This window comes from Hyperolius riggenbachi, chromosome 1 (assembly GCF_040937935.1).
Source record: "Hyperolius riggenbachi isolate aHypRig1 chromosome 1, aHypRig1.pri, whole genome shotgun sequence".
Taxonomy (NCBI): Eukaryota; Metazoa; Chordata; class Amphibia; order Anura; family Hyperoliidae; genus Hyperolius; species Hyperolius riggenbachi.
In genome coordinates this window covers 99006574-99030792 of record NC_090646.1, presented here as the reverse complement: position 1 = coordinate 99030792, position 24219 = coordinate 99006574, and the positions used below count along the sequence as shown (strand labels likewise).

The 24219-nt window shown below is 42.3% G+C and overlaps 1 protein-coding gene across 1 annotated transcript in view; it reads left to right on the top strand.

The window, feature by feature from the left end:
• LOC137545831 (uncharacterized) overlaps positions 1-24219 on the top strand; it is a 114960-nt gene that overhangs the window by 51077 nt on the left and 39664 nt on the right. The window contains exons 2-5 of the mRNA XM_068267513.1: positions 7698-7721; positions 10895-10991; positions 16007-16110; positions 16201-16240. Of these exons, the coding sequence (XP_068123614.1) occupies positions 10952-10991; positions 16007-16110; positions 16201-16240 (184 nt within the window). The 5' untranslated portion in view covers positions 7698-7721; positions 10895-10951. The remainder of the gene's footprint in view (positions 1-7697; positions 7722-10894; positions 10992-16006; positions 16111-16200; positions 16241-24219) is intronic.

Here is a 24219-nt window from a genome sequence, read left to right as displayed (position 1 = left end):
ATCAAAGCAAAGCTCTGAAATATGCAGCACAAGCCAGCTGCTTCACCATTTCAGTTGCACTTAGCTCAGGAAAATTACACAGGTCATTGCTGCCATCTAAAGGAATTTTCATGAATAACACCATGTCAATCTCAAGCACAGAAGCCTTTTAGCAATAGTCATTGTATACTATGTTAAAATAGAGATTAGATAACTAACCCAATAATAACTGTATTACATTAAGTATTGCTTCTATTAAACTATTTTGTTTGTGCCTTAGAGATAAATATTGTAATATATTTTAGATGTTATAAAATGTATGAGCAGTATAGGGACGCGTACACACATCCAATTTCAATTAGCAATGATTGGCCAATTTTACCACTACTATGTACCCTCTTTCCCTGAAAATAAGACCTACCCTGAAAATAAGCCCTAGCTGGAATTTTGAGCATGCTTGAAATATAAGCCCTACCCCGAAAATAAGCCCTAGCGGAAGTTAAAGAGGAAGAAGAGGCAGCCAGTAAGTGGGGACAGAGCGGTGCAGTGCCGAATCGGGCACTGATCCTGTCATCCCAGCACACAGCAAGGTTATCAGCTGTGTGCAGGGAAGACAGGGCAGGTGCCTGATCAGTACAGAAGCATACTTTCAAATCTATGAACATCACAGTACAAAGGAACAGGGAATGTTCTGCTGAGAGACACTTCCTTATAGAAATATAAGACATCCCCTCAAAATAAGCCCTAGCACATCTTTTAGAGCAAAAATTAATATAAGACACTGTCTTATTTTCGGGGAAAGAGGGAAAGACGGTAGTACAAGAGCTTACCTACACAATCTGTTCATAGTAATCAAAACCTGTTGGCCCTCTTACTACATGGAGGTAATAAAATTGGCAAGTAGTTGGCCAAACAAAAATGGATGTTAGTGCCTAATGGAGTTGTACCTTTGTTTCTCTTCCCCAACCTCTATAGCTTCAGCATCGACGAGCCTGGTCTGTCTGTCAGCTCTGAAGACTATGCGCATGTGCGGAGATGCGGAGGATACCTTTCCCCGCAATGTATAGAATGTGTGGGAGGGGAGGGACTCAGAATGTGGCGACCAATGGGCGTATAGTAAGATAGTTCCCCCTCAGGTCCGCTGATGACACGGACCTTGCTGATTGGCTAATGGTCTTGGCAATCAGGATTGGTTAATTAGCCCACCATGATAGTATATAAATGGATAAATCGTGATTGTATGTTTAGTCTGTATATGACTAGCTTGAGAAAGGAGCAGGAGCTCCGAAACGTCCCTGTTATACTGGCTGACTGTACATGATGACTTCTTAAAATATTAAAAGAGCAATAATACTACATACAGTGCTGGCCATTACTTGTACCTTTGTTTATCTTCTCCTGAATAGTGTAAAGAAAACATATAAATACTTTCATTCTGATTGGCTCTTATAATTAGTATAGTTCGCCATGGGGCAGAAAAAGCATAAATCTGGCCTTAGTGAGCACCCTTACTTCCTATGATACTGCGATAAAGTGCCACAACTAGTTAGGTAACATATCACTTTTTTCAGCTTAAGCATGAATTAACCACTTGAGGACCTAGGGCTTTCTACCCCTTAAGGACCGGCCACTTTTTTTCCATTCAGACCACTGCAGCTTTCACGGTTTATTGCTCGCTCATACAACCTACCACCTAAATGAATTTTGGCTCCTTTTCTTGTCACTAATAAAGCTTTCTTTTGATGCTATTTGATTGCTCCTGCGATTTTTACTTTTTATTATATTCATCAAAAAAGACATGAATTTTGGCAAAAAAATGATTTTTTTAACTTTCTGTGCTGACATTTTTCAAATAAAGTAAAATTTCTGTATACATGCAGCGCGAAAAATGTGGACAAACATGTTTTTGATAAAAAAAAACCCATTCAGTGTATATTTATTGGTTTGGGTAAAAGTTATAGCGTTTACAAACTATGGTGCCAAAAGTGAATTTTCCCATTTTCAAGCATCTCTGACTTTTCTGACCCCCTGTCATGTTTCATGAGGGGCTAGAATTCCAGGATAGTATAAATACCCCCCAAATGACCCCATTTTGGAAAGAAGACATCCCAAAGTATTTACTGAGAGGCATAGTGAGTTCATAGAAGATATTATTTTTTGTCACAAGTAAGCGGAAAATAACACTTTGTGAGAAAAAAAAAAAAAAAAAAAAGTTTCCATTTCTTCTAACTTGCGACAAAAAAAAATGAAATCTGCCACGGACTCACCATGCCCCTCTCTGAATACCTTGAAGGGTCTACTTTCCAAAATGGGATCATTTGTGGGGTGTGTTTACTGTCCTGACATTTTGGGGGGTGCTAAATTGTAAGCACCCCTGTAAAGCCTAAAGGTGCTCATTGGACTTTGGACCCCTTAGCGCAGTTAGGCTGCAAAAAAGTGCCACACATGTGGTATTGCCGTACTCAGGAGAAGTAGTATAATGTGTTTTGGGGTGTATTTTTAAACATACCCATGCTGGGTGGGAGAAATATCTCTGTAAATGACAATTTGTTAATTTTTTTTACACACAATTGTCCATTTACAGAGATATTTCTCCCACTCAGCATGGGTATGTGTAAAAATACACCACAAAACACATTATACTACTTCTCCTGAGTACGGCGATACCACATGTGTGGCACTTTTTTGCACCCTAACTGCGCTAAAGGGCCCAAAGTCCAATGAGTACCTTTAGGATTTCACAGGTCATTTTGAGAAATTTCGTTTCAAGACTACTCCTCACGGTTTAGGGCCCCTAAAATGCCAGGGCAGTATAGGAACCCCACAAATGACCCCATTTTAGAAAGAAGACACCCCAAGGTATTCCGTTAGTAGTATGGCGAGTTCATAGAAGATTTTATTTTTTGTCACAAGTTAGCGGAAAATGACACTTTGTGAAAAAACACAATTAAAATCAATTTCCGCTAACTTTTGACAAAAAATAAAATCTTCTATGAACTCACCATACTCCTAACGGAATACCTTGGGGTGTCTTCTTTCTAAAATGGGGTCATTTGTGGGGTTCCTATACTGCCCTGGTATTTTAGGGGCCCTAAACCGTGAGGAGTAGTCTTGAAACGAAATTTCTCAAAATGACCTGTGAAATCCTAAAGGTACTCATTGGACTTTGGGCCCTTTAGCGCAGTTAGGGTGCAAAAAAGTGCCACACATGTAGTATCGCCATACTCGGGAGAAGTAGTACAATGTGTTTTGGGGTGTATTTTTACACATACCCATGCTGGGTGGGAGAAATACCTCTGTAAATGGACAATTGTGTGTAAAAAAATCAAAAGATTGTCATTTACAGAGGTATTTCTCCCACCCAGCATGGGTATGTGTAAAAATACATCCCAAAACACATTGTACTACTTCTCCCGAGTACGGCGATACCACATGTGTGGCACTTTTTTGCACCCTAACTGCACTAAGGGGCCCAAAGTCCAATGAGTACCTTTAGGATTTCACAGGTCATTTTTGTTTCAAGACTACTCCTCACGGTTTAGGGCCCCTAAAATGCCAGGGCAGTATAGGAACCCCACTAATGACCCCATTTTAGAAAGAAGACACCCCAAGGTATTCCGTTAGGAGTATGGTGAGTTCATAGAAGTTTTTATTTTTTTGTCACAAGTTAGCGGAAATTGATTTTAATAGTTTTTTTTCACAAAGTGTCATTTTCCGCTAACTTGTGACAAAAAATAAAATCTTCTATGAACTCACCATACTCCGTACGGAATACCTTTGGGTGTCTTCTTTCTAGAATGGGGTCATTTGTGGGGTTCCTATACTGCCCTGGCATTTTAGGGGCCCTAAACCGTGAGGAGTAGTCTTGAAACCAAATGTCGCAAAATGACCTGTGAAATCCTAAAGGTACTCATTGGACTTTGGGCCCCTTAGCGTACTTAGGGTGTAAAAAAGTGCCACACATGTGGTACCGCTGTACTCAGGAGAAGTAGTATAATGCGTTTTGGGGTGTATTTTTACACATACCCATGCTAAGTGGGAGAAATATCTCTGTAAATGACAATTGTTTGATTTTTTTACACACAATTGTCCATTTACATAGAAATTTCTCCCACCCAGCATGGGTATGTGTAAAAATACACCCCAAAACACATTATACTACTTTTCCTGAGTACGGCGGTACCACATGTGTGACACTTTTTTGCAGCCTAGGTGCGCTAAGGGGCCCAACGTCCTATTCACAGGTCATTTTGAAGCATTTGTTTTCTAGACTACTCCTCGCGGTTTAGGGCCCCTAAAATGCCAGGGCAGTATAGGAACCCCACAAGTGACCCCATTTTAGAAAGAAGACACCCCAAGGTATTCCGTTAGGTGTATGGCGAGTTCATAGAAGATTTTATTTTTTGTCACAAGTTAGTGAAAAATGACACTTTGTGAAAAAAAACCAATACAAATTAATTTCCGCTAACTTTTGACAAAAAATTAAATCTTCTATGAACTCGTCATACACCTAACATAATACCTTGGGGTGTCTTTTTTTTCTAAAATGGGGTCACTTGTGGGGTTCCTATACCGCCCTGGCATTTTACAGGCCCAAAACCGTGAGTAGTCTGGAAACCAAATGTCTCAAAATGACTGTTCAGGGGTATAAGCATCTGCAAATTTTGATGACAGGTGGTCTATGAGGGGGCGAATTTTGTGGAACCGGTCATAAGCAGGGTGGCCTTTTAGATGACAGGTTGTATTGGGCCTGATCTGATGGATAGGAGTGCTAGGGGGGTGACAGGAGGTGATTGATGGGTGTCTCAGGGGGTGGTTAGAGGGGAAAATAGATGCAATCCATGCACTGGGGAGGTGATCGGAAGGGGGTCTGAGGGTTTGGCCGAGTGATCAGGAGCCCACACGGGGCAAATTGGGGCCTGATCTGATGGGTAGGTGTGCTAGGGGGTGACAGGAGGTGATTGATGGGTGTCTCAAGGTGTGATTAGAGGGGGGAATGGATGCAAGCAATGCACTGGCGAGGTGATCAGGGCTGGGGTCTGAGGGCATTCTGAGGGTGTGGGCGGGTGATTGAGTGCCCTAGGGGCAGATAGGGGTCTAATCTGATAGGTAGCAGTGACAGGGGGTGATTGATGGGTAATTAGTGGGTGTTTAGGGTAGAGAATAGATGGAAACACTGCGCTTGGGTGGTGATCTGATGTCGGATCTGCGGGCGATCTATTGGTGTGGGTGGGTGATCAGTTTGCCCGCAAGGGGCAGGTTAGGGGCTGATTGATGGGTGGCAGTGACGGCGGGTGATTGATGGGTGGCAGTGACAGGGGGTGATTGATGGGTGGCAGTGACAGGGGGTGATTGATGGGTGATTGATAGGTGATTGACAGGTAATCAGTGGGTTATTACAGGGGAGAACAGATGTAAATATTGCACTGGCGAATTGATAAGGGGGGGTCTGAGGGCAATCTGAGCGTGTAGGCGGTCGATTGGGTGCCCGCAAGGGGCAGATTAGGGTCTGATCTGATAGGTAACAGTGACAGGTGGTGATAGGGAGTGATTGATGGGTGATTGATGGGTAATTAGTGGGTGTTTAGAGGAGAGAATAGATGGAAACACTGCGCTTGGGTGGTGATCTGATGTCGGATCTGCGGGCGATCTATTGGTGTGGGTGGGTGATCAGATTGCCCGCAAGGGGCAGGTTAGGGGCTGATTGTTGGGTGGCAGTGACAGGGGGTGATTGATGGGTGATAGGTGATTGGCAGGTGATTGACAGGTGATCAGTGGGTTATTACAGGGAAGGACAGATGTAATTAATGCACTGGCGAATTGATAGGGGGGGGGGGGGGGGGTCTGAGGGCAATCTGAGCGTGTGGGCGGGTGATTGGGTGCCCGCAAGGGGCAGATTAGGGTCTGATCTGATAGGTAACAGTGACAGGTGGTGATAGGGGGTGATTGATGGGTAATTAGTGGGTGTTTACAGAAGATAACAGATGTAAACGATACATTTGGGAGGTAATCTGACGGTGGGTTTGCGGGCGATCTAATGGTGTGGGTGGGTGATCAGATTGCCCGCAAGGGGCAGGTTAGTGGCTGATTGATGGGTGGCAGTGACAGGGGGTGACAGGGGGTGATTGATGGGTGATAGGTGATTGGCAGGTGATTGACAGGTGATCAGTGGGTTATTACAGGGAAGAACAGATGTAATTAATGCACTGGTGAATTGATAAGGGGGGGTCAGAGGGCAATCTGAGCGTGTGGGCGGGTGATTGGGTGCCCGCAAGGGGCAGATTAGGGTCTGATCTGATAGGTAAAAGTGACAAGTGGTGATAGGGGGTGATTGATGGGTGATTGATGGGTAATTAGTGGGTGTTTAGAGGAGAGAATAGATGTAAACAATGGATTTGGGAGGTGATCTGATGTCGGATCTGTGGGCGATCTATTGGTGTGGGGGGGTGATCAGATTGCCCGCAAGGGGCAGGTTAGGGGCTGATTGATGGGTGGCAGTGACAGGGGGTGATTGACGGGTGATTGATGGGTGATTGACAGGTGATTGACAGGTGATTGACAGGTGATCAGGGGGATAGATGCATACAGTAAACAGGGGGGGGTGGTCTGGGGGGGGGGGGTCTGGGGAGAATCTGAGGGGTGGGGGGTGATCAGGAGGGGGCAGGGAGCAGGGGGGGGGATAAAAAAAAAATAGCGTTGACAGATAGTGACAGGGAGTGATTGATGGGTGATTAGGGGGGTGATTGGGTGCAAACAGGGGTCTGGGGGGTGGGCAGGGGGGGGGTCTGATGGGTGCTGTGGGCGATCTGGGGCAGGGGGGGGGAGAAATCAGTGTGCTTGGGTGCAGACTAGGGTGGCTGCAGCCTGCCCTGGTGGTCCCTCGGACACTGGGACCACCAGGGCAGGAGGCAGCCTGTATAATACACTTTGTAAACATTACAAAGTGTATTATACACTTTGTATGCGGCGATCGCGGGGTTAACATCCCGCCGGCGCTTCCGTATAGCCGGCGGGATGTTGCGGCGAGCGAGCGGTGACAGGTGCCGGCGGAGGATCGCGTCACGGATGATGCGATCGCTCCGCCCATGCCCTTAAATGGACCGCCGCCTCTGTGGGTGAGGCCGTCCTGCAGGGCTCCACTTCCCCGCCGCCCCTGTGTAGTGGGCGGTCGGGAAGTGGTTAAGGATAAATGCAGAGCTACAGGTTCCCTTCTTTTTTGGCATATTGAACACACCATAAGAACTTCCAGAAACAAACTTTGGTCTTTAAAAGTACATGAAATGGTTAACAGACTTACTTTCACTTTGCTCTGGGTTTGTTTTGCTTTGTGCTTATGCTACAGTGATTTCTCCTTGTTGGTAGTTCGTTCTTTAATAACTATGGTAAGTTACTAAGTGCACAGGCTGCGTTTAAAAAAAAAAATACTATTAACTCAAACACATCTGTGAGGAACTTCAGTGTCGGGTATACTGCTTATATTTATTGCAGTCTCATAATATCTAATAGGTTTACATGAACCTTTTCACCACATTTGCCAACCAGGGTTTATAAATACCAAGATTGCTACAGGTAAAGTGATGTGCAGTAGAAAACTATAACGCCAGATAAAGGTGAAGGATTTGCACTCTATAAAAACATGTAAAATAATTAAATTATTCTAAAATAATAAAATAATTAAATCATTTCTAACACTAATTTCTGACTGCTTTATTCTACAGTGAGTGACACAAGAGGCTTTTGCTGTAAGTACAATATAAAATAGAGTACACTCAGTACATAACAAATTCTCATATTGCTGTATTTTTCCTAATTTGTGCTCTGTTACCTCCTTATATATCTGATCTAGAAAATAATTATCATAGGCACAACAGGAAATGTATTTTCATTGGCTGATGTTGTCACCTCACTACCCTCTCTCATGCTCTTTTGATCTTGTGCACATTTCAACATAACATTCCTGAAGAATGATTTGATAACCATGTCAGCCAATCACTAGTGAATGCACTGTCGGTACCTGGAAAGTAAAGGTGCGTACACACGCACTACTAAATGCAATGACTGGTCCGCAGGACCCTCCCGCTGGGCGGTGTTTAGCCGACAGTATGCGCGTGTGTACGCGCTGTCGGCAGACTGATAAGGCTGTTTCTGAACGATCTGCTCAGCGGATCGTTCAGAAACAGCATTATCAGTCTGCCGACAGCGTGTACACACGGAAGGCCCTGTGAGAAAAGCCAGATGGACGCCGTGGGATTTCCCGACCTACACCGGGTTGCAGAAAGCCCCAGGTGAGTACCAATTTCATTTTAATTTAGAGCTCGGGGTCCTTTTAAAAGGATGCCCATGAGAAGTGCTCGGAGTCCCTTTAATCAACACACTATACTTACAAAACAATGTATTTTTAGTATTATATATTAAAGCACACCTGAAGTGAGAGGGACATGGAGGCTCACATATTTATTTCCTTTAAATAATGCAAATTGCCTGGCTGTCCTGCTGATCCTCTGCTTGTTTCAGGCGTGTGATTCAAATATTCTTTCTAAAGAAAATGTGCTATGAGAGAAGCATGGATGTTATTCTGAAAATGCTTGCTTTTTAGCCATTATGTTGATCCTCTGGTTGTCATAGTGCCTGAATAGTGCCTAGTTCCACTTGATATCTTTTTTTTTTAATATAATTTATTGAAGAAAAGATCCATATACAATTAAAAATCTACAATTTCCACCATAGAACACATTCCTCTTCCCCCCCCCCCCCCCCCCTTCTTCCATATTTTAACATACAAAAGATCCAAAGAAAACACAAACACAACCACAAAAACATTCCCCTCCCTCCTCCAAATCTATACATCAAGATCCTCATCAGACCAAAGGAAAAAACAAAAACAAACAAACCACAGAAGAACTACTCGTCCCACAGATTACAGTATATCTCCTAATCCCAATAACAAATCACAATTCTCTACTCAAGAGACTCCTCCCTAACATCTCTATCATACTTCCAAATTCTATTGAATCTTGAAACTCAAACCATTTCTCCCATTTATCATGAAAGACCCTCAATTTATCCTGCTGAAGAGCAATCTGATTTTCAGCATCCTTCAACACGTTAACTCCAATCTCTAAGGGTAGGAGGATCCTGACATCTCTACTTAGCTTCCACTTGATATATTAACGTTTATTTAAAAAAAAAACTGATGTAAGCTGCAGGGGCGTAACTACAAATCATGCCCCCTTCCCCCAACCCTTCCCTTGCCTCTCTCTCCTTGGTGACCCTCACAGCCTGGGGGCCCAACCTGCAAGGGTCATAAAACATGTGTGGCCATCAGGATCTTCACACCCATAACATGTGTAGCCACAAAACACCTAATCTGAAGTATAGTAGGAGGGGTTGGTTAGTAGTTAGGGCCCTCCCACACCCCTGCCCCCCCCCCTTTCCCTGCAGTTGCAGGGGCTGCTCCACCCCTAGTTACACAGGGGATGCCCCCCCTAGTTACGCAGCTGGTAAGCAGCATAACGGGTACTGTTATATCTAGCAGTGAATAGGGAAATGTACACTTTTCCTATGCGAATTGCTTTTACAGTGAATCTGAAGCGAAAATAAACTTATGAGAAAATGCATTGTATGTGTAGTACAGCTAAGAAATAGAACATTAGTAGCACAGATATGAGTCTTAGATTGTTTCCAGTGCAGAAAGAGTTAAGAAACTTTGCTTGTTATCTATGCAAACAAGCTTCTCTGAGCTCTGCGACCCAACTTGGGTCAGCTACAATGTTGTTTTCTAAAAACACTTATACATTAAAGAAATTGACAGGCTTCAGATAATGTTTTTACTGCATGGAAGTTGAAAGGATCATGAGTTTTGCTAAGCACACTCTGTATTTGAAACTATAAAACAGAGCAAACTGCAAATATGACAATATGATACAATGCTATAAATAAAACCTATATAACTAAAAATAAAAATATGAAACTCTTTTCTTTGCTACTAATGTTCTATTCCTTATCCATACTACACATACAATTCGTTATATCATAAGTTTTTGTTTTGTTTTTTTGCTTTAGTGTCACTTTAAAGTGGATCCGAGGTGAACTTTTTACTCATTGCATAATTGTGTTCCTTTCATATTGTTTATAGGGCATTCCTCAAGCCAAATACTTTTTTGTCTTTGTTTTAATACTCTAATTCCCTATAAACTAAATAAACCACGCCCACAGGTTTTCAGAGAGCCTTGGCAGTAGCAAGGGCTCATGGGAGCTCAGTCTTGGCAGAAGGAGGAGGAGGTGTTATTAGCCATTGATTTCAGATCAGAGGGGAGGATGGAGGAGGGGGGATTAGGTTTTTTTCACAGGCTGAGTGCTCAAGATACAGATAAGCCTGCCTCTGTGTAATGTTTACAAACAACATGGCTGCTGTCATTGTATCACAGGAAGAAATAATCATTTTCTATTAAAGCTGTTTGCATCTAGATTTGCTGTGTAAACTATATAAACTTTAGATAAGATATATAGACAAGTTACTTGTTATAGTTCGTTTTTCATCTCGGATCCGCAAGTTGGGTGTTAGCTGTGTGAAAAACAAAACAAAACAAAAAAAAGGACATTTTCTACACACCATGTCTACTCGTTGATTGGCTGGAAGCATTGACATCCAGAATGGGGATTGAGGTCATAAAGAGTTCTGGGATTGCAACTTGAAATCTTTCAGTTTGGTAAATTAGGCTGACTGACTATTAAACAAGGCATGAGCGTACATTCTCTGGGTGAGTGATTTGCAAGGTTTGGTATCTGAGAGGATCAACATTGCAGCTAGAAACAAACACTCCGTTGTGTGGTATTTTAAACATTGTATATTGAGCATTCCACATGACCATTAAAGTGCTGTCCTGTTTGTGTCTGGTAAATACACTCCTTTTAGGAAGACCCAGGAAATTAAGAAGCTGCAGATTCAGATGTAGAACTACAAATTATAAACATGCATCATTCACATCCCAAACCTATCCCTGAGTATGCAGGTAAGTGAATTGGCTATGATCAATGAACATACATGAATAATGGAGGGGTAAAATACATTTAATTTTTAATACAATGAGCAACATGTTAGATGTTCGTGCATGCACCTTTTGAATTGTTTTACACTCCTTTTTAGTTTTAATTGAGGAAAGTAGATTGATCCATTCAATAGCATGAATGCCAGCACCAGAGCCAACAGATGGAGCAAGTTCTGAATGGGACAAATTACTTACCATTGATAACACACAATAATTAGCAAAGAAAGAAGATGTCTTTAGTGCATTCTTTTTTCAATCATGCTTATTGAGGTTTTCTAAGAGAAAAATAACATACTGTATAGTACATCTTTCAGTTAACAACATGTAGAATATAGTATTTTAAAGTGCAAAATACTACATATACAGTGGTGTGAAAAACTATTTGCCCCCTTCCTGATTTCTTATTCTTTTGCATGTTTGTCACACTTAAATGTTTCTGCTCATCAAAAACCGTTAACTATTAGTCAAAGATAACCTAATTGAACACAAAATGCAGTTTTAAATGATGTTTTTTATTATTTAGTGAGAAAAAAACGTCAAAACCTACATGGCCCTGTGTGAGAAAGAAATTGCCCCCTGAACCTAATAACTGGTTGGGCCACCCTTAGCAGCAATAACTGCAATCAAGCATTTGCGATAACTTGCAACGAGTCTTTTACAGCGCTCTGGAGGAATTTTGGCCCACTCATCTTTGCAGAATTGTTGTAATTCAGCTTTATTTGAGGGGTTTCTAGCATGAACCGCATCTTTAAGGTCATGCCACAACATCTCAATAGGATTCAGGTCAGGACTTTGACTAGGCCTCTCCAAAGTCTTAATTTTGTTTTTCTTCATCCATTCAGAGGTGAATTTGCTGGTGTGTTTTGGGTCATTGTCCTGCTGCAGCACCCAAGATCGCTTCAGCTTGAGTTGACGAACAGATGGCCGGACATTCTCCTTCAGGATTTTTTGGCAGACAGTGGAATTCATGGTTCCATCTATCACAGCATGCCTTCCAGGTCCTGAAGCAGCAAACAACCCCAGACCATCACACTACCACCACAATATTTTACTGTTGGTATGATGTTCTTCTGCTGAAATGCTGTGTTACTTCTACGCCAGATGTAACGGGACACGCACCTTCCAAAAAGTTCAACTTTTGTCTCGTCGGTCCATAAGGTATTTTCCTAAAAGTCTTGGCAATCATTGAGATGTTTTTTTAGCAAAATTGAGACGAGCCTTAATGTTCTTTTTGCTTAAAAGTGGTTTACGCCTTGGATATCTTCCATGCAGGCCGTTTTTGCCCAGTCTCTTTCTTATGGTGGAGTCGTGAACACTGACCTTAATTGAGGCAAGTGAGGCCTGCAGTTCTTTAGATGTTGTCCTGGGGTCTTTTGTGGCCTCTCGGATGAGTTTTCTCTGAGCTCTTGGGGTAATTTTGGTCGGGCGGCCACTCCTGGGAAGGTTCATCACGGTTCCATGTGTTTGCCATTTGTGGATAATGGCTCTCACTGTGGTTTGCTGGAGTCCCAAAGCTTTAGAAATGGCTTTATAACCTTTACCAGACTGATAGATTTCAATTACAGTACTTTTGTTCTCATTTGTTCCTGAATTTCTTTGGCTCTTGGCATGATGTCTAGCTTTTGAGGTGCTTTTGGTCTACTTCTCTGTGTCAGATAGCTCCTATTTAAGTGATTTCTTGATTGAAACAGGTGTGGCAGTAATCAGGCCTGGGGGTGACTACAGAAATTGAACTCAGGTGTAATAAACCACCTTTAAGTTATTTTTTAACAAGGGGGGGGGGCAATCACTTTTTCACACAGGGCCATGTAGATTTGGAGTTTTTTTTCTCACTAAATAATAAAAACCATCATTTAAAACTGCATTTTGTGTTCAATTAGGTTATCTTTGACTAATAGTTAACGGTTTTTGATGAGCAGAAACATTTAAGTGTGACAAACATGCAAAAGAATAAGAAATCAGGAAGGGGTCAAATCGTTTTTCACACCACTGTAGTTGTATTTGAGTGGCTGAAAAGTGCACTGGTTAAGGGCTCTGCCTCTGACGCAGGAGACCTGGGTTCAAATCTCGTCTCTGCCTGTTCAGTAAGCCAGCACCTATTCAGTAGGAGAACTTGGGCAAGTTTTCCTAACACTGCTGCTGCCTACTGAGTGCGCTCTTGTAGCTGCCTCACAAGTGTTTTGAGTTCGACAGTAGAAAAGTGCTATACAAATATAGGAATTAATTAATATAACAAAATTAATTATAACATCATAGTTGCTACTATACCGACCTCCTGCACTTCATCTTAAAACGTTTCCAACCGGGTCTTAAGAAATTGTGGAGTGTGGAGAGCACAATATTAACAGATGAATTTATGATATTGGTCCGGATCAATAAATCTATTGGAATATTTGAAAAAGGAGAGGCTCTACCCACCCATTTACTAGACTCAAATAGGGTAGGGAGGGGATCTCTCTGCTCACTGTTTGGCTTTTAGAACCTTCCTTCAAGTGAAGGAAGGGTTAGCATGCCTACTTCTAGGTAGGTAATATGCTAGGTAGGAGATATGATCATGTGACTATTAATGGTTAGATATTACATTTTTGGTCTTGCAAGTTTAGAGGTTAGTATACGCCTTAGTGGTCTCCACATACACTACTTCTACACAATGTTAATACATTGTAAGCTTTTGACAGTGTGCTCCTAGTTATGGTTATAGTATCTCAGGTGAAGGTATCATGGTAAACTTAGTAACCAGTGGGCGCTTAAGCCAGTGTATTGGGTTAGATAATAACAATCAAGGTAAGTTGGAGGGGAGGTCAAGAGGTAGAGAAGCAGGAGAAAGAATAAGTAGGAGAAAAAGAAAGAAATGAAGAGAAAAAGGAAAGAAAAGAAGGGCAAGAGCTTAGTAGAGTGATTTACTCTGAGTTAGGGGTCTAAGCGTTTTATAGGCAGGTTTCTTTATCTAGAGGTTTCTGATCCAAGCACTTGTTTCCTGTCCGAAGAGGAAATCATAAGTTGGGACCAGATTTTATAGAACTGTTCCATATTGTCTTTCATCCTTGCTTTTAGTTTTTCAAAGAATAATATCTTTCCGAGCCTGTGTTTGACTAGTTCAAATGAAAGCCTAGGTGATTTCCAGGCTGCTATAATTGTTAATTGGGTTGCTATGAGTATATCATTTAGAAGGGAGTTTTGGGTGAGGTCTGGGTGCGGTAGACCCAGTAGTGCTTGCTGTGGGTTCTTGGGAATGGTAATGATCATCAAGAGGACACCCATAGGAATATCCTCATCCATACTTTCCAAACTTTTTTTAGCGGTATTTTAAAGTAGATCACGCCAAGAAAAAATAGTATTTAAAACAAATTACATAAACTTATTTATTTATTTGATATTTTGAATCAATTCATGAAGGATTTCTCCATTTGCAATGCTACCATAAACATTTAGGTGTGTGGTGGTTGGATAGTGAACTTTAAATAGCCACTGTTGGAAAAAATCGCAAAATTGAAAAATAATTATTTTCCCATGTTGCTGTTGATTACAGTAAGTATTAAAAATATGAATGATCTCACAGGTTTTGGACCTGTCCATCTTGTTATGGGGATTCTGAGAATTTCCTTTATCCTTTACAAAAGCATTACCTGTAAAGGATCTACTTGAAAATGCCACCCAGCCTCCCACCCTACACTATTTGGCAGCTGGACTGAGCAACTGCCAGTCATTAAGGGCCTTTGAAAAAAAGAGAAAGAAAGAAAACACTAAAAATCTCCTATGAGGAGATGGACTGGTCCAGAACCTGACAAATTTTAACTACCATCTGTAAGTGACAACAACATAGGAAAAAATACATTTATACTGCAATTTATTCTGGACCAAATGTACATTTAATACCTATGCAAATACATGAATTTTAAATTTTAACATTTAAAATTCATGTATTAATTCTTAAAGTTAATTCCAATGAAATCCCAAATTATACTGCTAAGAAGCACCATACATACATGCCAGGGGTCATCCAGAAAGTAACAGGCATTTGCTAAAATCTGCCATTCAAGGTAATAAAAGGAATGCCAAAAAATAGTTAGTGCCCCAAAAACCCTTTTCTTTCCAATAATAGGTCCCTGTATGTCCCACATTTTTTTTCTTTTTACCTGGTCTGGCCACCTTTGCCTCACTGCAGTAACTGTACAATGCCAGTGGGGTTATGGGAAGTTTTTCTAGCTACAGTAACAAGCTTATCATAACAGAATGCTTCCCATTTTGGATACGATAAGGACACTATAACCAGAAATACAGATTGCCCAGCAACTCATGTGAACCAGAAAGAGTGTGTAAGGGGCTAAAAAGAACCAAAACGCCCTCTTACTAAAAATGCTATGCAAAACAGAAATGTGCCTTCTTAAAACAGTAGTTATTTGTGATTATTCAGGTTGGAGTGAGCATATGAGGTGTCCCACAATGCATCACTGCTGAATCTGCAAATTGTCCCTTTATTGTCCATGAAAGCCTCCAGACACCTCCAGAACCACTGGAATACAATTATGAGTCAGCTTGTTAATTTTACAGAGCCACACTATTCCAACATGCATACAACTAAAGTTTTAAGGGATAGTGCAATAGGTGAAGGGAAGCTGCGTATGAGAAGATCAAATAGTGATAATTTGCAAAGGTGTCCTAATTGAGAGAGTATGCTTGTCTACAGAGGTGGGTTTTCAGGGTTTGATAAGTGTGCATGATCGGTGGATGTGTGAGAGAGGGAGTTCCAGTCCAGAGGAGGGGAAAGGATCAAGAGAAGTCTTGTAGGCAGGAGTGAGAAGAGGGGAGCAGAGAGAATATTATTGGTAGAGTGCAGATTGCATGCAGGATGGTAATACGTTTCTTTAGATAAGAAGAAGCTAGGTTGTAAAGTGCTTTGTAGGTGAACATTATAACCATTCATACAATTATGATAACAGTATGTGCAATATTACAGATGACCATTCTTTGTATTTTAGACAAAAGATATTTTAGGACAGAATTATTGGAAAGCCACTCTTCCAGTGAAGCGCAGATAATTGCATCTACAAGTCAAATGCGCATCGACAAAGGCAGAACTCAGGTAATACAGAGTCATTGTGGGGTTTGGTTCATTTGTTCAGTCCTGAAATGCATTATAAGATTTCTAACAGATGCATCTTCTTTGTAGCAGAAAAACAGAACATTTCCTAAAGAGTCAAAATCAATCAAAGGTAAAAGTAAATAAGTTAAAAAAAAAAAAAAAAAAACTCTGCTAAATTATTATTTTTCTTTCTCCCCCACTCTTCCTGACTGAAAGAGGAGCAATACTGTTTATTACTTAATGTGAAAAATTGCTTATTTTTAGAATATTTATTTATAATTTACTTTTAGCCAGTGTTTGTCCATTGCAAAATCTTACCTCACATTGATTTACCTTTTTAAAGCTGGCATCTTTACTGCTGGCAAAGTGAATCAAGTTGGAACGTTTTTTCCCCTCTGCAAAGTGAGCAGGAAAATCATGTGACCTCCCAGAGTCCTCTGGGGCAGAAGGCTGCATGACATAGTTACATAGTTATTTGGGTAGAAAAAAGACATACGTCCATTGAGTTCAACCAGACATCATTGCCTAGTTTAAAGGGAACCTTAACTGGCGAGGAAAAATAAATTCACTTACCTGGGGGCTTTCCCAAGCCTCCTGCAGCCGTCCGGTGCCCGCGCCGGTCCTTCGGTGTCCTCCGGTCTCCCTCCGCCGCTAAGTTTTCTTTTCGGACAACTGCCAGTCGTCCTCGGGCCACTTCCGCATTCCTCGTCGTAAACTGCAGTAAAGCGCGTCCGCATGACGCGTTTGGCGTCATGCACATGACGCGTTTGGCGTCATGCGGACGCGCTTTACTGCAGTTTACGACGAGGAATGCGGAAGAGGCCCGAGGACGACTGGCAGTCGTCCGAAAACGAAACTTAGCGGCGGAGGGAGACCGGAGGGCACCGAAGGACCGGCGCGGGCACCGGACGGCTGCAGGAGGCTTGGGAAAGCCCCCAGGTAAGTGAATTAATTTTTCCTCGCTAGTTAAGGTTCCCCTTAAACACTGGAGGGTGAGATTACATAATCAATTTACCAGAATGTATATAGATCTTTTAGAAGCATTTCTGAGGCTAAAATCAGGATAATTAAAGTGGACCCAAATTAAAAATACAAGATTTCAGAAATAAAATCTATTTTCTAAATTATAATAATAAATAGCAGCCTTTTTTCAGCTGCATGATGACAAATATAACATATTTTACATTTATTGGAGGAACCCCTCCCTTCCTTTCATATTGCCGGGACAGAATCCGGCAAACTGGTGGAGTAGGCGGTGTCCGGTAATAGAGGAATTGCTAATGGCTGCCACCTGTCTAACCCTAGTTATGAAAAGAGAAGGGTGAAAAGCATGCACTGAAATGCTCATAGACTTGAAAGAGTGTTTATTTATCTTTGTATGTGTCAGAGTGGTGCAACTAAATATTTTGAATTAAAAAAAATGTTTGGTTTGGGTCCGCTTTAATGTAAAAAAAAGGATATCCTAAAAATTATTTATGTATTTACAGTTTCTTTTTAAGTGGAACTTTTTGTCAAGCAAGCATATGTAAAACATTCTGCTAGTTGAGGGCCCATACACACAAGCTGACATGCAGGAATGTTTTTGGGCAGTCATTCTGACCAGTTTCCTAAATAGTGATTGGATAAATGGTACCAAAGAAATGTTCACATACATGCAGGTTTGTAAAATCTCTCTGTGCACACAAACAGAAAAATATTTGTAAGATAACAAAGGGCAGTCACTATTATTATTCATGTTTAAAATGTCTGACGTGTGTCACTAATGTATGTATTTACTGTAATTGTGAAGAAATATTGAAGACCATGGTTTATGGGGGAGGCCAGAAAGGTGCGAATTGGATGCGAGTTTGCATTTATGAGGCAGAGGCCGATAGGCAATTAACTTTTTCTCCTCAGATTTTTCTCAGGAGATAATGTTTCATCTTCTATTTAAAGTAACTTTTTGAAGCAATGAAAAAATTATTAGAAAGTAGGATGAAAGGGTACTATCAAAATTATTTTGAGTATTTTCTTGTTTGCTGGGGGTTTAAAAGGGATTTTATTGACAAGTTTGAAAATATCACATTGTATGTCCAAAAATAAGTAAACTGCCATATACGCATTTTCAGCAGTGCCCGGAAAGATTTTCCGCACTCATTTATTTGCATGCTGACTCCTCAACAGTATCAGAATCATTTATTTCGCCAAATACAATTGTGGGTTGTACCCAGAATTGGTTTTGGCTCATACAGGTTCTGGAAGGATGGGGGGGGGGATAATGTTCGAAAGCCAAGAGCCGAGGCTGCCATACTACGGCACCACCTGTCGCACTTGGCTATCATGTGTCATACCTAAGGAGACATGGGGGGGCAGAGGGAGGCGAAGGGCCAGCAAAGCAGTGATGACCCAGTTCTTCATGGATGATGCTGCTAAGGATCCCGATAGCTGACATCTGTCAGTGCTGGCAAAGGTGTTCCAGTTCAGAAGGTGTGGTAGTGTCCATTTCTGTGGTGGGTCCTGACTCCTGGGCAGAATTCCTCAAGGCTGGTCAAGATAATCTGGCTGTCACAGAAGCGTTCGACTGCGGCGTCCCTTACTTCTGGTTTAGTGGCTGGCATCATGGAGGGGCAGAACCAGAGGTGTCCCTGTTGTGGTGGAGCAGCAGCAGCCAATGGATGGATGGAGCCCGCAGCCAGCAAGGCCAAAGGTTTCCCGATCAGCGCAGTGCCTGCCTACGTCAGTGGAGCACTGACCTCCTGGGTAGCAGCGGTGGACTCCACAGCGCCTGTACCTGCACAAGAGTATCATATCAAAAGCACGTTTTGTTTGTTTTACATACCGGGCAACTCTCAGCTCAGTGACAGCAGCCCATTAACGACCTGCAGTACCGATCCCTGTGCTTTTTTCTCTCCGACCTCTAAGATATTACTGTAACTTATCAAAATCTTGCAGCTGTGTTCTTTGATTAGCTGCCAAGTGTGTACGAGGGTTTGTGGATACTTCCTTTTCATCTCCTATGAATAAGCTTTTTAGAGGATATGAAAAAGTATAGCATGCTAACTTTTCGGAAGTGATACCAATGATAGAGATCAAATGATTATGATGTAGTACTAGCATTATTACTAATAATCATTAACTACTTCGGTCCACAGGTTGTTTTCACCTTATGGACGAGAGGAATTTTGACATTTCAGCAGTTCTCCATTTCATTCCCCAATATCTTTATCACTACTTATCGCAATGAAATGATCTATGCCTTGTGTTTTTCACCACCAATTAGGCTTTGTTCGGGTGGTACATTATGCTACATATTATTTTTTTTCTAAATGCATTTTAATGGGAATAATAATAAGAAAAATTAAAAAATGCATTATTTCACAGTTTTCGGTCATTATAGTTTTAAAATAAAGCATAAAACTGTGGATAAAAGCCACACATTTTATTTGCGTTTGTCCCGGTTATTGCAACGTTTAAATTATATGCCTAGCACAATGTATGGTGACAATATTTAATTTGGAAATAAAGCTGCATTTTTTTAGTTTTACATCCATCACTAATTACAAGCCCATAATTTCATAAAAATATATCCTCTTGACGTACATATTAAATATTTTTTAGTTCCTAATGTCTGTAGGTGTCATTTTATTATTTGGACACACGATATCCTTGCACATTATTTCCTATTGCGTACAATAAGTACCCCAAATAGGAAGTAATGCGTGGCTGTGTTACTACGGAAGTAACGCAGGCATCTCCTTGATACCAGCGATCATGGGGACCTAGAGGGGAGATGAATGAATGAGAACAAAGTTATGATTCATCAATCTAACGACCGTTGGCGGGAGCGACAGGAGAGAGCAAGCGGGAGGGAGTGCGGCAGCACCATTTGAGAATGATCACTGTTTTTGAACAAAAACAGTGATCATTCTCGCCGGACAAGTACAGATGGGCTCAGTGGACTTCTCTCTGGTATGGAGAACTTATAAGGTTTTAAAGGACAACTGAAGCAAGAGGGATATGGAGGCTGCCATATTTATTTCCTTTTAAGTAATGCCAGTTACCTGGCTAGCCTGCTGTTCCTCTGCCTCTAATACTTTTAGCCATAGACCCCAAACAAGCATGCAGCAGATCAGGTGTGTGAGATTAGAACTGGAATGTGTATGGGCTACTCGAGGTTTTCCAATATTTTGGAGGTAGCGGTAACAATTCTACTTGTTGTACCTCTAATTGACTATTAGCATGGGGTTCGTCAACAGTTTATAAAACTAACAAATAGGAAGTGAAAGATTATTACAATCATGAGGATCACATATTAGAAAAATGAATAACCTCTTTTTAGTGGACAATTTTATTGTCCTCACTAGCCATATGTTATAAGACGTGTGTGTGGCTTTGTGTGGATGGGGTCGACCCATACTGTATCATTTATTGTTTTTTAAACGGTTTTTATGTGTGTTCATTCAACGGACTGGCCGCAATGGTCAAGCACATCATCTATTTTTCATCTTTTATAAAGAGGTTTTTCATTTTTGTAATATGTGAGGATCACCATTGTAACAATCTGTCACTTCCTGTTTGTCAGGTGTGTGACATTGTCAGATCTGACAAGATTAGCTGCATGCTTTACTTTTGGTGTTATTCAGACACTACTGCTGACAAATACAGTAGATCAGCAGGGCTGCCAGGCAACTGGTATTGTTTAAAAGGAAATAAATATGGCAGCCTCCATATTCTTCTCACTTTAGTTGTCCTTTAAAACAAATAAACAATGGCATGCTACTGTATATTCTACCATCAAATGACAAAAAAGGAATTGAAATAGAATTCAGTGATTGTTCCTAGTGCTAACTGAGCACCCATCAACCAAATAGAGCATATGATCAGGCAGAGAGAAATGGTTCAATTCACACTTTCACTTTTTGTGGTAGTTAGGGATAATTGAGCAATATTTGTAAGGCTGCGTACACATGCCTATCGGAGCAGGAGCTATTTCCCTTGGGCGACATCCCGTGTCAGCTGTGTAGCTGATGACATGACGTGTTGCTATGCGGGGTAGGGGATGGAGGGATGGGAAGTAGCGCATGCGTGATGTTACGTGCTAGATAGAGTGGTGCGAACAATGGGCTCGGCGGGGGGATTGGGGTTGCTGGGAATTGGTAGATCTATCCGGCGGATCACTCGTGGGTTGGGCTGAGGCGCCAGCTATCAATACCCTCAGCCGACTTAAGTCAAGTGTGTGTAAAAGGCTTAAAGGGAACCTTAACTGAATGGGGGGTAAAGAGTTTCACTTACCTGGGGCTATTACCAGCCCCCTGCAGCAGTCCTGTGCCCTCAGAGCCGCTCTGGAATCCTCCAGTCCCTCGCTGTCACTTAGTTTCGTTTTTGACGACTCACCAGTTGGCCGGCCGCCATGCGTATTATTGGATGCATTCCCTACAGCAATTAGCGCTGTTGCGGACCGCACGCGTAGATATGCGGCAACGCGTGATTTTGTATGCGTTGCGGTCCGCAACAGCGCCAACTGCAGTAGGGGATGCATCCAATACGTCCAATGCGGGGGACCGGAGGATTCCAGAGCAGCTCCGAGGGCACAGGACTGCTGCAGGGGGCTGGTAATAGCCCCAGGTAATTGAAACTCTTTAACCCCCGTTCAGTTAAGGTTCCCTTTAAGTTTGATCTTGCAGTGAATAAGGCCTTTCTTGCATTTCTTGCTTACCTAATATTGATTTCGGAGAGACACAAAGACTACCCAATTTGCTATCTGGGAGGGGAACACATGGCTACTTAATGCTTTCACTTGATGGCATGTGGCTTTATAATTCTAATATCTGGGGTCTATGGACACTTGCTTTACCGAGGGGCACATGGTTACTTAATTCTTTTATCTGGGGTCACGGGGCTACTTAATTCAGGCATCTGGGGGCACATGGCCAATCAATAATTGTATCTGGGGAACCAAGCTGCTTTATTCTGGGATCTGGGGTACAATCACCTGTCTACAGTACCATGAGTTACAGCACCGGGTGACACCAACTCTAGTAACATCTCTGCTCCTGGGTAATCCCTCCCAGCCGCCTAATGCCGATGGGCAGTGGGAGGGTGGCGCCGCCAGGACCACCTAATGCCGATTGGTGTCAAGTCCTGGAGGCGGGGTTTAGCAGGGAATGCATGCGCACATGACGCAGAGCAGGGATCCGTGAACAGCCTGCCAGCGGTGAACGGAGCTGGCAGGCTGTTAGTAAAAAAAGCCATTATTTATGTGTACAGTGCTGCAATCTAGCACAGGGCTGTACAAGGGACAGCAATGTCACTTAACTGTCCCTCTGATGGGCTCACAATCTACTCACATACATAGGCTGATGCCTATGTATGTGTAATGTATTGTATGGATCGCAGTGAAGGGCCAATTTAGGGGGGAAAGGGGGAAGGGAGGGGGAACACAGAAAAAAAACACACAAAAAAGCACTCTTTTTGTTTTAATTAAAAAACCAACAGTAGCAGCAGCAATCAGAGACCTCCAAAAGACAGCTCTATTACTGAGAAGAAAAGGAGGCAAAATTCATTTAGCTGCTAACATGTATGGCCGAGCATTAAACTGTTAAAGCTGCAGAGTGCTGAATTGTGAAAAATGGCCTGGTCACTAGAAGGGTATAAGCCTGTGGTCCTCAAGTGGTTAAACAATATGCAGTGCGCCCAGTTTGACTGTGGCTTGTTACAACTATACTGTGCAACAAAATGGTCACACAGTCATATTATGACTTTTGCAGCAGAGGCTCCTACATCAGCTTTCTGTGCAGCTTCTTATTGTCAGTACCATCTCTATAAAGAAGTGATTCTGCACACTCTCCCAGTAATGCTCTGTTCTTGCTTAGAGATTATAGTTCCTGGGTTGCTGGGATTGCTTGGATTCATATATTACCAGCTGGTTACCAAAAGAAACATGTGGTGCCTATATCAGCTGGATACCTGTATTAAAAAGGGACCTTTTACCCACTAGGCCAGGGGTCGGCAACCCGCGGCTCCGGAGCCGCAAGCGGCTCTTTTTCCCCTTTGCCGCGGCTCAGTCCCGGCTCCGGTGCTGCAGGGCTGCCCATTCTGACACTACACCGGTAGTGGGTGACTGGGTGTCAGTGGTTGCGGCGCGCGTGTGACGTTTGCGCGTGTGACGTCACGTGTGCTGCCGCTGGCCGGCAGCCTATCAGAGAGGCCGCCGGACCAGTGCAGGGCTTCGGGCGGCCATTTTCCCGTAGCCCTGCAGTGTAGTGCAGGCAGGACGTGACGTCGGGAAGGAAGAGGAGCCGACGGAGTTGCGCTCCACAAGGAGGTCGGGACCAGAGGTCAGGACAGGAGGAGATCGTGACAGGAGGTCTTCTTACTAGGTGAGTAAATAGGGTTTTCTTTTCAGATCTGCTGAAGGATTTCTGCATATTGGGGTCATTTCTGCTGAAGGATTTGTGCATATTGGGGTCATTTCTGCTGAAGGATTTGTGCATATTGGGGTCATATTTGCTAATGAATTGTGCATATTGGGGTCATATCTGCTAACGATTTGTGCATATTGGGGGTCATTTCTGCATATTGGGGACATATCTGCTAACGATTTGTGCATATTGGGGGTCATTTCTGCATATTGGGGACATATCTGCTAACGATTTGTGCATATTGGGGGTCATTTCTGCATATTGGGGTCATATCTGCTAACGATTTGTGCATATTGGGGACATATCTGCTAACGATTTGTGCATATTGGGGACATATCTGCTAACGATTTGTGCTTATTGGGGTTATATCTGTATATTGGGGACATATCTGCTAACGATTTGTGCATATTGGGGTCATATCTGCATATTGGGGTCATATCTGCTAACGATTTGTGCATATTGGGGACATATCTAACGATTTGTGCTTATTGGGGTTATATCTGCATATTGGGGACATATCTGCTAACGATTTGTGCATATTGGGGTCATATCTGCTAACGATTTGTGCATATTGGGGACATATCTGCTAACGATTTGTGCATATTGGGGACATATCTGCTAACGATTTGTGCTTATTGGGGTTATATCTGCTAACGATTTGTGCATATTGGGGACATATCTGTTTTATAATGGTTTTGCGGCTCCCAGT